At 44.7% G+C, this 16087-nt stretch overlaps 1 protein-coding gene across 2 annotated transcripts in view; it reads left to right on the top strand.

Moving 5' to 3' along the window:
* The first annotated feature begins 8017 nt into the window (after positions 1-8017).
* The window catches only part of WEE2 (WEE2 oocyte meiosis inhibiting kinase), a 30965-nt gene continuing 22895 nt past the window's right edge, over positions 8018-16087 (top strand). For both annotated transcript variants that reach the window (XM_088832675.1, XM_055420287.2), the window contains exons 1-2: positions 8018-8347; positions 15025-15221. In XM_088832675.1, coding sequence (XP_088688801.1) covers positions 8018-8347; positions 15025-15221 — 527 coding nt within the window. The remainder of the gene's footprint in view (positions 8348-15024; positions 15222-16087) is intronic.

Below are 16087 nucleotides of genomic sequence, written 5' to 3' on the forward strand. Positions count from 1 at the left end.
TTTGTGTATGTGAGAGACACAGAAAACCTCATCTCTGTGGCTGCAGGGCTGGCCTCAGACTTGGTCACACAGGTAATACTGCTGTAATTGTAGAGATCCCGGGGACGGCCAAATGCCACATAAATTCTCCCAACTGTGGCCCACGGAGAAAAGATCAGTCTAATGAATCTATATCATTTTAAACTCTCTGCTCCTTGAAGTACGGGCAGCACACCAAACACCTCTAAATTATTGGGATTTCAGGTTAGAACTTTGTTCCTGTTCTAAGAAGAATACTGTCTTGTGAGCGAACAAGTAGTTTATCTCTGTTCTAACAGCCGTTTTGATGAATATCCTCTAGTTCTAGCAAACAGGCAACTCTGGCAAGAGGAGCAATTCCTTAGAGTCTGATTTATTATATAGTTTTACAGTAGATTTCAAATAAATAGATTAAGGATTTTTACTAATGACACCAAAGTATTCATGGGTTAAAGGACATGTTATCCACGATGTGCTGGAAAATATTTTGGCACCCACCCCCAAGAAAGGTGCAAATGTAAATGAGAGAAGATTATACAATTGCTCCTAATTTTTGGAACCTAGATGATTGGTCCAGCAGGACCCATAATACCGTATCTCCTCTACTTTTGGTGTGTTTGAACATTTCTACAAGAAAAAACAAAACAAGAAAAGTATTCGCAATAGACTCATCAGCTTTAAAATGACTTCCCGGCTTTATCTTAACTGGCCCACAATCTTTCCTTGGAATTCTGTTCTGCTGCAAATGCTATTCATTAGACATAGATGTATAAGCCTTCCAAAGGAGAACGTGGAGGCCAAATGTAAGTATTATTAGTGAGTATTTTTAATGATTGATGTGATTATCAGTAGATTGACTGGGGATGACAGGTACTGTCTCTGTGCACTCTTAGTTGAGGGAGGAGCTCAAGATAAAGTCCCTTCATGGCTCTTGGCTTTGCTGACCACCCTTGTCATGGGAGAGCTTCCCTGGTAGCTCAGCTGGTAAAGAATCTGCCTGCATTGAAGGATGACCCCAGTTTGATTCCTGAATCGGGAAGATCCCCTGGCGAAGGGATAGACTACCCACTCCAATTTTCTTGGGTTTCCCTGGTGGCTTGGCTGGTAAAGAATCCACCTGCAGTGCAGGAGACCTGGGCTCGATCCCTGGGTTGGGAAGATCCCCTGGAGGAGGGAAAGGCTACCCACTCCAGTATTCTGGCCTGGAGAATTCCATGGACTGTATAGTCCATGGGATCGCAAAGAGTCGGATATGTCTGACTTTCACTTTCTTTTTCACTTGTCTTGGGAAGAGGGCTCTTAGAAGCCCTGGGACCCCTGCTGGGATGGGTCCAGGACTGGGACAGCTACGCCCATCTTTGGACCTGCTCTAGGTCACGGCCGCTGAGGAACTGTCTAGGTTGCTAAGTAATACATGACCCATGTCGGTAATGAACGTGTTCTGCTTTTCTCTAAGTTATTGCAAATTTCCGCCCCTAACACCTCTCCCCTGCCCCCCCAGGGTTGAAGCAGCATTTCCGGATTTCCGGTTGTGATGAGAGACTGAGCAAGATAAGGACAAGGAAGACAATGGGGTTGAAGCCTGAGGAACCTTTGAGACATCACTGCCTAGACTTCCTCTTTCCTCAGTGAGCTGGCAGTGATGCTTCTACCTGTTAACAAGGCCCTCGGCCCTTTCCTGAAAACCTTGACTGCTGCACTGTTGCCTTGTTGTTGTCGTTCAGTCCTTCCCTCGTGTCTGACTCTGTGACCCCCATGGCCTGCAGCACGCCAGGCTTCCCTGCTCATCACCATCTCCCTGTTGCTTCTGTAGGGCACATGCTGGGGATAAAGGTCAGCTTTTCTCCTCTTCCCAGAAAGTCTGGTGGTAAAAACGCCCAATTCTTATCTGGGAAACCAGACCTCCCAGTGGTTCCCAGTGGGGCAGTCCTATCAAATACACCATGATCCAACATTGGTATTTTTTCAGAGTCTGGAATGACTCACTCTTCATTCAGTCTTCAGGAAAAATGTGGCAGAGCTTCACTTTAGCTTGTTCAAACATTTTTTACATTTCTCCCTCCTGACTGGGGAGAAGATCAGGTGGGCATGTCCCTTCTTGGAGCAATAGACTCTCAAGTATTTTCCAGGGCCTTAGTTTTACTTTTGAAAAGGAACGGTATGCCTTTTTAATGTAAATGTAAATTTCTAGAAATGTAAATTTCTACCTCTTGCAAATCCAACTGGAATTAGCTGGATTTTCCTGCTTCTGTTCTTCCCATCAGAGAATGTCAGAGACGTCAAAATTGAAGTTTGGTCAGAGCTCTGAGTTTGGGAGCTTTCTCATCACTCAGCAGTGTAGAATGAGAGCTTTCCCCAGGCACGTGGTTTGGGGAACCCAGCCTTGAGATTCAAAGGTGAGTTCCTCCTTGTACATCTCACTCCTGAGGACATGAATTTCCTGCTCTGCAGAAATCCTTATAACGATATGAGAAATGTTTGAATTAAAAAAAAAAAAAGTCCAATACTGAGTACTTTTAACAAAAACTGAGATACGTTAATTTTATTTTCCCAAGTCCATTCAAAAACAGCTTATGGACACCCATGATGCCTTCCACTTTAAGAGAAAAATCCTTCCCCTCTTTCCTCTTATTGCCACAGATTGCTTGGGTTCCCCTTCTGACATCTCAACTCAACTGTGATGGGACTCTTTGTGCCTGGGATGGGTGCCTATTAACATGCACGGAAGCAAAGATGCAATCTTGCACAATGTAAAGAGGCTGAGGACAAATAAAAGAGTAAAGCATGACACCAAAGACTGCAGGGCTGTGGGCCAGACGGAAGATGTGCATCTCCAGGGACCCTTGGGCCATCAAGGTCAGCGACTGCCCAATCCTGACTGTTCTATTTTCCAGATTGGGAATATTTTTTTTGTACTTGCTATTATAACTAGTTGGGCTTTCAAGGTGGCACTTGTGGTAAAGAACCTGCCTGCCAATGCAAGAGATGCAACAGACATGGGTTTGATCCCTGGGTTGCGAAGAGCTCCTGGAGGAGGAAGTGGCAATCCACTCCTGTATTCTTGCCTGGAAAATTCTGTGGACAGAGGAGCCTGGTGGGCTACAGTCCATAGGGCCACAGACTCAGACACGACTGAAGCGACTTAGCATGCATGCAAGCATTATAACTAGTTATATCTGAAGCCTTAGCAACTATCATCCGTTCAGTTCAGTCGCTCAGTCGTGTCCAGCTCTTTGCAACCCTATGGACTGCAGCATGCCAGGCCTCCCTGTCCATCACCAACTCCCAGAGCTTACTCAAACTCATGTCCATCGAGTCGGTGATGCCATCCAACCATGTCATCCTCTGTCGTTCCCTTTTCTCCCACCTTCAATCTCTCCCAGCATCAGGGTCTTTTCAAATGAGTCAGTTCTTCACATCAGGTGGCCAAAGTATTGCAGTTTCAGCTTTAGCATCAGTCCTTCCAATGAATATTCAGGATTGATTTCCTTTAGGATGGACTGGTTGGATCTCCTGCAGTCCAAAGGACTCTCAAGAGTCTTCTTCAACACCACAGTTCAAAAGCATCAATTCTTCAGCACTCAGCTTTCTTTATAGTCCAACTCTCACATCCATACACGACTACTGGAAAAACCATAACCTTGACTAGATGGACCTTTATTGGCAAAGTAATGTCTCTGTTTTTTAATATGCTGTCTAGTTTGGTCATAACTTTTCTTCCAAGGAGCAAGTCTCTTTTAATTTCATGGCTGAAATCACCACCTGCAGTGATTTTGGAGCCCAAAAAAATAAAGTCTGTCACTGTTTCCACTGTTTCCACTGTTTCCCCATCTATTTGCCATGAAGCAATGGGACCAGATGCCATGATCTTAGTTTTCTGAATGTTGAGCTTTAAGCCAACATTTTCACTCTCCTCTTTCACTTTCATCAAGAGGCTCTTTCGTTATTCTTCACTTTCTGCCATAGTGTGGTGTCATCTGCATATCTGAGGTTATGGATATTTCTCCTGGCAATCTTGATTCCAGCTTGTGCTTCCTCCAGTCCAGCGTTTCTCATGACGTACTCTGCATATAAGTTAAATAAGCAGGGTGACAATATGCAGACTTGACATACTCCTTTCCTGATTTGGAACCAGTCTGTTGTTCCATGTCCAGTTCTAACTGTTGCTTCCTGACCTGCATATAGGTTTCTCAAGAGGCAGGTCAGGTGGTCTGGTATTCCCATCTCTTTTAGAATGTTCCACAGTTTATTGTGATCCACACAGTCAAAGCCTTTGGCATAGTCAATAAAGCAGAAATATATGTTTTTCTAGAACACTCTTGCTTTTTTGGTAATCCAACAGATGCTGGCAATTCGATCTCTGGTTCCTCTGCCTTTTCTAAAACCAACTTGAATATCTGGAATTTCATGGTTCCACATCTGGAAATTCCATCTGGAATTTCCATGGTTATGTACTGTTGAAGCCTGGCTTGGAGAATTTTGAGCATTACTTTACTAGTGTGTGAGATGAGTGGAATTGTGTGGTAGTTTGATCATTCTTTCAAATTGCCTTTCTTTGGGATTGGAATGAAATGAAATTTTCCAGTCCTGTAGCCACTGCTGGGAGAAATATCAATAATCTCAGATATGCAGATGACACTACCCTTATGGCAGAAAGTGAAGAGGAACTCAAAAGCCTCTTGATGAAAGTGAAAGAGGAGAGTGAAAAGGTTGGCTTGAAGCTCAACATTCAGAAAACAAAGATCATGGCATCTGGTCCCATCACTTCATGGGAAATAGATGGAAAAACAGTGGAAACAGTGTCAGACTTTATTTTTTTGGGCTCCAAAATCACTGCGGATGCTGATTGCAGCCAGGAAATTAAAAGACGCTTACTCCTTGGAAGGAAAGTTATGACCAAACTTGATAATATATTAAAAAGCAGAGACATTACTTTGTCAACAAAGGTCCGTCTAGTCAAGGCTATGGTTTTTCCCATGGTCATGTATGGATGTGAGAGTTGGACTGTGAAGAAAGCTGATTGCCGAAGAATTGATGCTTTTGAACTGTGGTGTTGGAGAAGACTCTTGAGAGTCCCTTGGACTGCAAGGAGATCCAACCAGTCCATTCTAAGGGAGATCGATCCTGGGTGTTCTTTGGAGGGACTGATGCTGAAGCTGAAACTGCAATACTTTGGCCACCTCATGCGACGAGTTGACTCACTGGAAAAGACTCTGATGCTGGGAAAGGTTGGGGGTGGGAGAAGAAGGGGACGACCGAGAATGAGATGGCTGGGATGGCATCACCGACTCTGTGGACATGAGTTTGAGTGAACTCCGGGAGTTGGTGATGGACAGGGAGGCCTGGCGTTCTGTGATTCATGGGGTCGCGGAGAGTCGGACACGACTGAGCGACTGAACTGAACTGAACTGGTCACTGCTGAGTTTTCCAAATTTGCTGGCATACTGAGTGCAAATTCATCTGCTGGGTGCTAATACACAGAAGGTGAATGGCACAAGTTTCTGATAGAATTACTGCTGATAACATAAGATCTAAGTCATCATGATGGCATGGTTGCCGCCCTAGGCAAACAGTGCAGTCCTAAATAAAGGTAATTGAGAATTCTAGCAAGGCAGAGAGGAAAGGCGGGGGTGATGGTGGAAACAAAAAGACCAACCCTGTGCTTTGCCTGCAGGCCTGTGATCCAGACTGTTTCAGGTTAGTCTCATCCTGCTGCTGCTGAGTCACGTCAGTCGTGTCCGACTCTATGCGACCCCATAGACGGCAGCCCACCAGGCTCCCCCGTCCCTGGGATTCTCCAGGCAAGAACACTGGAGTGGGTTGTCATTTCCTTCTCCAATTCATGAAAGGGAAAAGTGAAAGTGAAGTCACTCAGTCGTGTCCGACTCTTAGCGACCCCATGGACTGCAGCCCACCAGGCTCCTCCATCCATGGGATTTTCCAGGCAGAAATACTGGAGTGGGGTGCCATTGCCTTCTCCTGAGAGCAAAGCCAGTCTCCAGCTGCCCTGGAGAGGTGAGAATGGCTAGTTATGACCTCAAGAGGGGAAAATTGATCAGCACCAAGGCTGTAGTGAAGGAATTATATCATATGGCCTCCTGGTTTGTAAACATGAACCCAACTCCAAAGCCCAGAATCTCAGTTAACAGGAACTTCTTTGTGAAAAAGTGAAAACATTTGTTGCTCAGTCATATCCCACTCCTTGTGACCCCATGGACCCCACCAGACTCCTCTGTCCATGGGATTCCCCAGGCAAGAACACTGAAGTAGGTTGCTATCTCCATCTCCAGGGGATCTTCCTAACCCAGGGGATCTTCCTGAAGACCCAGGGATCGGACCCAGGTCTCCTGCATTGCAGGCAGACGCTTTACCGTTTGAGCCACCAGGGAAGCCTGTGGGATGCCAAATCTCTGACCAAAGTTAGCAGGGAGCTACCCTGTTGAGGAATCTGGAAAGTTGGCATGGCAGGAGGGACTGGGAAGGACAAAAGAAGGCTTGGGTGGTGTGCACACCTAAAAAGCTGGGGCATGAGAAGGCGTTTAGCTGAAAAGACACTTTTGTTTGCCCCCAGTTACTCCTCTCTTGGATTAAGCTCCTCATGAGTTCAGGTGGGGAATAGGAAGGGATTGAGAGGGGAGAAAGGAATGGAGGGATTGGTAAAGAGAGAGAAGGTGGAAGGTGGGTGCCAAGTAATGGGTGACCAAAGACCATCAAGAGTTTGTTTCATTCAAGACCAAACCCAGGACTTCCCTGGGGGTCCAGTGGCTAAAAGTCCCCGCTGTCAATGCAGGGGACCTGGGTTCGATCCCTGTTCAGGGAGCTAGATCCCACTTGCTGCAACTGAGAGCTCGCATGCCACAACTGAGACCTAGCACAGGCAAATTAAAAGCTAACAGCAAACTCATCCTCACCAGCTCTCTCACTTTGGGTCCACATCTGTCATGCAATTCATTTCTCCTGTCCAGTCCCTCCAGAGTCTCCCCTGAGGGCACCAGGGGCTCATTACATCCTTTTCCTTTTTCACAAGTTGCTTTCACATGGTTTCTCCTATGAAATGATATCGGGGGCCTTATTTTGCTCCTCAAAGAGTTTTTTATTTTTATCCTCCCCATAGGGACCATGCTGAGAAAGAAACTGAACAATGTATGTAAAAGATATCTAAACAGTAAGAAAATACATTTTACAAAATAAGGCATTTGGGGTCCAAGTAGTCACCATTTTCTAGTAATACATGTATCTGTCTCTGTGTTGCTGATCTTTCTACCTTTCTTTTTTCTTGGGGTATAAAAATGTGTCCAGTTCTCTAAAAGCTTTAACTGCTCATACCCAGGGGTGAGAGGAGGGTGTGGAGATGCCTGAATTAGGACAGGTGTGTCTGGTAGAGAGATGAACTCCAGCCAAGGAACGTTAGCTGCTATTTGACGATCATTATGCTATCCAGGTGATACTGAATTCTAAGGAACTGCTATTAGCCACTGGGCGGGTGGTGAGTGGGGGGAGAGAAGAGGGCCATATTTCTAAACGGTGGGTAGAAAAGAGTGAAAATGATGTCTTTCCAATAATGAGCTTGTTCCTAATTAGCAAATGTGTATTTTAAAAAATTTATTGTAATGTTTTATTGTTAAGTGAAATTACAGATACCGATGTGTATGTTTAAAGCCATGCTAAAGTGAAGAATCCAAGTGTCTCCATAGTAGTTAGTAGCATGTGGGTTCAGGGAGACTGCGGGAGTTTGATACATAAATTGGATTTAATTGCTCAAAAAGTTACTGCAGCCTTCTTTAATCAGAATGGAAATAGGGAGAAGCTGAGATCTTGCGGGTGCATGGTACTTAAGTGAGAGAACCAACGGCGTGTCTCCGTGTAGCTGTTAGTCGGCCGAAGGAAAGCAGGGCTGGGACCGAGGAGCGTGCCAGCTTCCGTTCTTTCTCCTTGGTTCAGCAGCTCTGTTTCCTTCTGCTCGGCCTTCTTGCCCAGGAGGTGAAGCTCTTTGGCTGAGATGGGTGACAACGATGAGAACAAAGAACTGAAGCAGAAGTTAAACTTTTCCTGTTGTGAAGAGGAGCATGAGAACGAGGGGCAGAAGGAAGCACAGGAGAGCGAGGAGGCCCAGAGTCAAACCCCAGAGAGGCCTAGAGGTCAGGGTTCAGAGGCGAAGCTCACACCACCCAGGACGCCCCTTAGTAATGCACTTCGCGAAAGAGACCAAGCGAGTCCAGGTCAGGGTCTCGGGACTCCAGGGTCACACTCCCTTGCACGCCCTGAAACACCACCAGGCCCACCAGACAAGAGCAGGCGGTCACACTGCGAGAGCCCCTTCACTCCCAAAGTAAGTCCGCTACGGGGGGAGAGGGAGCCAGGCCGCCTAGGCCTGTGGTCCTTCAGTTCAGCTGACAGAGAATGAGGGTGCAGTCCTCGGTGTGTGACGGATGTGCTTCATGCTCTGTATATGTCTTCAATTATGTATTTGCTGGTGAAAATGAAGAAGAGTCGAAAGCTACCAGAAAACAGAATTAAGTGTCTTGCCAGCTGTCTACTGAAAACCATTGCTATAGGCCCCAGATAAATCTTGGATGGGGAAAACTTTCCTAGTGAAAGAATACTGGAGCTGGAAAAAAAATAGAGGTCTACAGGTCAACCTGTACTCTGTTGTTGTTTAGTCGCTAAGTCATGTCCAACTTTTTGTGACCCCCACGAGGCTCCTCTGTCCATGGGATTTCCCAGGTAAGAATACTGGAGTGGGTTGTATTTCCTTTTCCAGGGGATCTTCCCGACCCAGGGATCGAACCCATGTCTCCTGCATTGGCAGGCAGATTCTTTACCACTGAGCCACCAGGGAAGTCCAACCTGTACTCTACCTATGAGAAAACCAAGGTCTTAAGAGAAAAACTGGCCTGTTATTCAGCCAGTGGCAGCAAAAGGACTGGATACACAATCTTTGGCGCTTAGTCTACTGTTCTTTACATTACGCCAACTGGCTCTGTTTTTCTGTGATTATTTACTATTATTGCCTAATATGTTTACTTCAATGTTTGAACATATATATATCTTTGCTGATGCTCTTTTCAGAAAGAAGTCCTCACCCTTTCTTGGTCTAGTGATGAACAGGCTCTTATAGGTGAACAAAGAGGTAACGTTGGTATACTGTTTATACTACTTTATAAGTTGAGGATGGCAAACAAGCAAAAGTCCCGAGAAAGCATCTTACTTTATTTTTTGCTGTGCTTGGTCTCCTATTAGATCATTGATTCTATTAAAGCTAGGATTGGGCAGGGGTACCTCTGATAGACTGGTGCCATGGCACAAGAGCCTTAGGCCTGGAGTTAGCTCTGCTTCCTGCTGGCTCAGCTTGAGGCACTTAAGATCATGGCAATAACATCTCTGCTTCCGATGGCAGCCCACTCACTGTCAGCAGGTCTCTTGTGCCTGCTGAGGGTGGCTGCCACATCTACCAGGAAATACCAGGCTTCTTGTCTGAGTGGTAGACAAACTACTTTAATACCTTCATGCATCCATCTGTGGGTTTTTCAATGGTCCCTATAACCAATCAATCATCCATTTCTTTTTTGAGAACCCATGTGCGCTGGGAGCATATGGCTGTCTCCAGGAGAGATGCGTCTGCAGATACCATGTGGTAGGTGATTCAGGGGTGATCAGAGTTTTCTGGGTGGATTGCTTCTCAGTGGCTGGTCAGGGAAGAAATGAAAGTAAAGCAGGTATAAGAAGGTCAATGAAAGTAGGTATGGTTTTAACACATGGCAATTAGGGGGAGAGTGGACTGAGAGCATATGGTTCTCGGCTAGCGTGCTCAGGCAAGGAAGTGACATGGTATGTGTATTTTCATCCATTCACTGAAAACTTTGAATACCTTGATACGTTAGCAGACCTTCTGCTGATAAGCCATTCACTGCCTCAACAAGTGCCCGCAAAATGGTGTGAGGCAATAGCTCATTGTAGTTTTGACTCCATTTCTCTAATAATTAGTGATGTTGAACATCTTTTCATGTGCCTCTCGGCCATTTGTATGTCTCTTTTTGACAAATGTCTATTCAGGTCTTCTGCCCAGTTTTTGATTGGATTGTCTGTTTTAGTGATATTAAGCCTCACGAGCTGTTTGTCAATTTTGGAGACTAAATGCCCTGTCAATCGCATCATTTGCAAATGTTTTCTCCCAATCTAAGGGCTGTCTGTTGGTTTTGTTTATGGTTTCCTTTGCTGTGCAAAGGCTTTTGAGTTTAATTCGGTCCCATTTGTTTGTTTTTGTTTTTATTTCCATCATTCTGGGAGACAGATTGAGAAAGATATATAAAAGTAGACAATAATAATAAAGTTCAGAGCAGGTATGCTAGAGGAGTTGTAGAGTGTGGTGAAAACCAATGAGGCATTAAGTCTCAAGATAGCCAGGAAACCTTTCCAAAGAAAGCAATATTTGAGAGCAATCTTACAGAATGAGTTGGAGTTTTCTAGGAAGAGAAGGATTGAGAACTCAAGGCCAAGGGGAAAACATCTACTGAGTCCTAGAGGGAAAAGATCATGCCACACCTGGAAAACTACATGTTATGCAGAGCATCAGGGGTCTGTGTGTGTGAGAGGGCAGGTAGTGGGGCCAGAGCAGGTAGGTAGGTAGGAGCTAGATCAAGATTTTATCCTGAAAGTGTTGAGAGAGCCATTAAGTGATTTTGGTCAGAGGCATTTTTGAGAAATCATGACTTCATGTGAAGGATGGAATGGAGTGGGAGAGACCAATGAGGCAGGGCAGTGTTCACAATAGATCTGTTGAGAAAAGAGAAGGGCCTTTTCTCAAAAAGGCCTGAACTAGGACAGTGGTGGACTGTGGTCAGCTGAGAGATGTTTAGGAATTGGTAACTGACATGATGGAGGGGTTGCCGGGAAAGGAGTGGTCTCAGGGGCTGTGGTGCTGGAGAAGACTCTTGAGAGTCCCTTGGACTGCAAGGAGATCCAACCAGTCCATCCTAAAAGAAATCAGTCCCGGGTGTTCATTGGAAGGACTGATCTTGAAGCTGAAACTGCAATATTTTGGCCACTTGATGTGAAGAGCTGACTCACTTGAAAAGGCCCTGATGTTGGGAAGGATTGAAGGCAGGAGGAGAAGGGGACGACAGAGGATGAGATGGTTGGATGGCATCACCATCTCAATGGACATGAGTTTGGATAAACTCTGGGAGCTGGTGATGGACAGGGAGGCCTGGTGTGCTGTGATTCATGGGGTCGCAAGAAGTCGGACACAACTGAACGACTGAACTGAACAGGGACTATGAGGCTTCCTGTTTGTCTGATTGAGTAGATGGTACTTTGAATCAAGGTAGGTGACATTAGAGGATGTATAGGTTTGGAGAAAGAGATATGGTGTAGTTGTTGGATACATGGCTCTGCACTGCAGGAAAACAACCCCAGTTTGAGAGCTATACTTGGATATCACTGGCATTTAGGAAGCTGTTGAAGCCATGGGTGTGTTTAAGTTTATATAACCTGTCTGCCAGAGTAAGGAGAGGAATGGTACAAGTTAGGAACTCTAGAAATAGCAAGATTTGAGGGACAGAAAGAAAACAGAGCTTGGGAGGGAAACTGGACAGCAACTGAAAAAGTACACACTTTATGAAAAATATAGTTGGGATCAAGATCAGAAGAGAGAGGCCAGGGTGATGGTAATTGGTGATGTTCTACTAAAGATGGGCTTCCCGGGTGGCTCAGTGGTAAAGAATCGACCTGCCAGTGCAGGAGATATAGCAGATGCCTCAGTTGGGAAGATCTCCTGGAGAAGGGAATGGTAACCCACTCTTGAAGAGTGGAGAAGAATAACAGTAACCCAATATTCTTGCCTGGAAAATATCATGGACAGAGGAGCCTTGCGGGCTACAGTCCATGGGGTCGCAAAGAGTTGCACATGACTGAACACACAACACACATGTACTAAAGACAGGGATGCAGAGCAAAGGAGGATTGGCTTAATTCAGCCTTGCTGCAGGGACAGGACCAGAAATCATGTGAAATGACCAGGTCACCGTAAGGACTTCCTAGCAGAATTATCTAGATATAGAAGAGTTTCCTTAGGAGGTGGTAAGTTCCCTGTGGCTAAATGCATGGAACACTAGTTGATGACTAGTGTAGGAATCCTATAGCAGGGATTCAAGCATCAGGAAGCTAACAGTTGGTACTGGGCCTTAAAAGTCTTTCCCAGTCCCTGTGATGTTGTGTCTTATGGGAGGTTGCCACCTTCTCTCACTATCTTCAGAAGTCATGAATCTATTCCCCAAATTTCCTTGCTTTCTCTTGATCACCTGTCATAAGAGCTGCTGCTTTTACTGAAGTAGCTCTACTCTCTGGGACACACTTTTGCTTTCCACCTGGTAATCTTTCCGTGTTTTATTTCCAAGCAGAGCTCAGTTTCATCATAAACCTTCTTGCAAACTGTGTTCTTTTGGATTTCAAAAGGATTACTCGTAATTCTATCACTCTGACAATAATAAAATCTGTATTAATATCGTTCTCTATATTTTAAGTGGTGTTCACAAAATCAGCCTTCATATTTCCGGACTAGGAATTCTGGTACTGTCTGCCTTGATATGAACACTTTTCCTTACTTTTAGCTGAAAAGTTTCTAGACCCTTTTCCTTGTCCTTGAATTGTAGCAACTGGAATTATGTGCACTGTTCCAGGAGTGGGTGCCCTACTGCTTCATACGTGACAGGTGTATTTTATTTTCTGTGATAATCAGCATCACACACACACACACAAAAACTGTTTCAGAAAATGATTTACTATAATTCTAAATTCGCTTCCTGAATCACATTGACCATTGAGAAATACCATATTGTATAGTTTTATTTCTTTTGAGCCAATACTCAACCCTTACAGTAAACTTAAGGGAAAATTGATTGTTGTTGATGGCTTTGAATAATGATAGCCCCAAGGATTGTTGACCCTCTGAACTCTAAGACCTATGTAAGCCCTTATCAAAACTTCAGAGTCCATTTTTTCTTCATTTAAAACAATGTTAGGTTACAATGTATACTGTTACTTCCTTCATTTCCACTTCTATCAATCATTTAATGAGTATTTATTAATAAGTTTAGGATACATTCTTTGTAGACTCACATCTTTAATTACATTTTTATGTAGTGAATCATGTTGTAACCTAGCTTCAGCTTCTACACTCAAAAGTCATGGGCAGAGACTATCAAAATGGTAGAATTATTTTTGAAAGAGCCTCACAATACAATGGCTATAGTTTATCACTCAGTTGTGTTCTACTCTTTGTGACCTCTTGGACCGAAGTCCTCCAGGCTCTTCTAGCCATGGAATTCTCCAGGCAAGAATACTGAAGTGGGTAGCCACTCCCTTCTCCAGGGGATTTTCCTGACCCAGAGATTGAACCCGGGTCTCCTGCACTGCAGGCAGACTCTTTACCGTCTGAGCCACCGGGGAAGCCCACAGTAATTATACTGTGAGGTAATAGCTTGGCGCCTGGGCCTACTACTGTCCTCTTGAATCTATAACACAGCCAGTCCTCGGGCTGCTGGTACTTAGGTCATAATAGCATCCTGCTGTCTCATCAGAATTCTTTGATTTCTTACCTCTGTGGTTTGTTTCTGGCTAGGTTTTAGGCTGGTGCTCTTTCACTCTACCCTACTTGGAGTGGTAAGTCCTGCACATTTCCCTAGGGATTAGTATGCTAGTTACAGCCCTTGCAGAGCCTTGCATCTTAAGGGCTTCCGTTCTGTTCCGTTCCGTTCCGTCGCTCAGTCGTGTCCGACTCTTTGCAACCCCGTGGACTGTAGCCTACCAGGCTTCTCCGACCATGGGATTCTCCAGGCAAGAATACTGGAGTGGGTTACCATTTCCTTCACTACTCCTATTCAATCTGTCTACCCCATTTTATGACGCTCTTCTCAACTGGTGCTTCATTTTAAGTGGAATTGGAAACTTCTTCCATGCTTAGTCTATGAAATCTTTCCCTTACAAGGTAGATTGTGAGTTGCTGACTAGTGGACTTTGTGTTTTTTAAGAGCTGGAATTCACCCTTCAGCACCTAGCCCAGCAAGAACCCAGGTCTCCAGAATTCCAGGCAAATCCTTTACTGTTTGAGCCACCAGGGAAGCCCACCTGCTGCTTAGTAGGCAACAAAGAAATGTTGGAATGAATGACTGAGGGGAAGTTAAAGTATGCACTCTGGGAGCCAAAGTGCTGGGTCTGTTAGAGTCATGTTTGTTTGTCTAAGCTTCAGTGTCACCTTTGAAAAGCTGGAGGTAGGACTAGAACTGGTGGTCTCATAGCTGGCTAACAGAATCGCCCAGGGGAAGGGAGTGGAACTTGACACAAGTACAGATTGCGTGAGAGTTGTACAACAGTGTGAATGTGCTTACTGCCACTGAACATACTGAACGCAACATACAGTTGCTGCTGCTACTGCTGCTGCTGCTGAGTCACTTCAGTCGTGTCCGACTCTGTGTGACCCCATAGACGGAAGCCCACCAGGCTCCCCGTCCCTGGGATTCTCCAGGCAAGAACACTGGAGTGGGTTGCCATTTCCTTCTCCAATGTGTGAAAGTGAAAAGTGAAAGTGAGGTCAATCAGTTGTGTCTGACCCTTAGCGACCCCACAGACTGCAGCCTACCAGGCTTTCTAGGCAAGAGTACTGGAGTGGCTTGCCATTGCCTTCTCCGGAACATACAGTTAAGTATGGTTAAAATAGTATGTTTTATATTCTGTGACTTTTACCACAATAGAAAAAAAACATTAAAATGAAAGTACAGATTGCTGTGTGGATCCCACGAATCAAAATATCTAAAGGTAGTCTGGGGATCTGTATGTTTCACAAGAGGACTAGTTACCATGCAACTAGTTTGCACTGTACCAGCTACCCTCTAAGATCCCTTTCAGCAATAACTTTTTTTGGTTCAAATGTTAACTACCCAACTGATACAGAACCTTTTTATTTTTTTAAATTAACTCCATTCTGATTTGCCTTTTGTTGTCCTCATTCAGGGCCAGGTGAGCCAGTCAATAATTTCTTCAACAGGGAAGCCTCTCCCCCGAAGCTCTAAGCATCTGAAGCTCACACCCGGCCCCTTCATCGATGAGATGACCTCAATGGCTCTGGTCAACATTAATCCCTTCACTCCTGAGTCCTATAGAAAACAATTCCTTAAATCCAATGGCAAGAGGAAAACCCGAGGTGATCTGTAAGTGTCCTGTTGCTATGACTCTTGAGAACTGGTCTTTAAGAAGACTGACTAGTAATAAACAATGTCTGTTTGAATGATAAACATCATGTTTATATATCCCCTCCTTCTTAAATGTCAGTGTTGGCTATAACCTTCTTCATCACAGAGATCCTAACACCTTTCCATAATGAAGTGCATAGTAAAATGCCTTCTTTTTGAAAGAACAGAGCAGAGTAAGTGAAGATCTGACATATTAGGAAGTCGAACGGGCAGTGGAATTGCTCTCAAGGGGTCCCCTCTGGTTACTATGAGGCTAGCAGTTGGGGAAGGTGTCGTTCTCATTTCAGAAAGTAGATTGTTGTTTTGAATCCAGTGGTATGACTAGCAATAAGAGCTATAGAGCCAGAATTTGAACTCCTCTTCAGGTGATGGAAGATTGGCTGAAGAGAAAAAGAGTGTTGCTTTTGGAGGTGCTGATAGTTGGAAAGCTGACTACACTATTCTAGAAATGCCACTCGGTGGCAGAAAATGACCACATAAGGAGTTTGCCGATTACTCAGGGGCTTTTTTTTAAAGTGACCCTATCCACATGTGAGGGAGTGAAGGGGTACTTGCTTTTATTTTTGTTTATTTCTTGGCAGCATGTGGGATCTTAGTTCCCTGACCAGGGATGGGGGAACCTGTGTCCCCTTCAATGAAATGAGGAATAACCACAAGACCATCAGGGAAGTCCCTCAGGGACATTTCTTTATGTTCAGTGCTGTGTTTTTATAGAATGGAAGCACCTCTAAAACAGGCCAGTCTTTTGTGCTCAGATGTACTTGGCAAAATGTAGAGCTAACAATCTTAAAGTCGACAGAGTGTTTAATGTGTTGTGTTCTTTT

This window comes from Moschus berezovskii, chromosome 3 (assembly GCF_049115385.1).
Source record: "Moschus berezovskii isolate FMDL1 chromosome 3, NW_MosBer_1.0, whole genome shotgun sequence".
NCBI lineage: Eukaryota > Metazoa > Chordata > Mammalia > Artiodactyla > Moschidae > Moschus > Moschus berezovskii.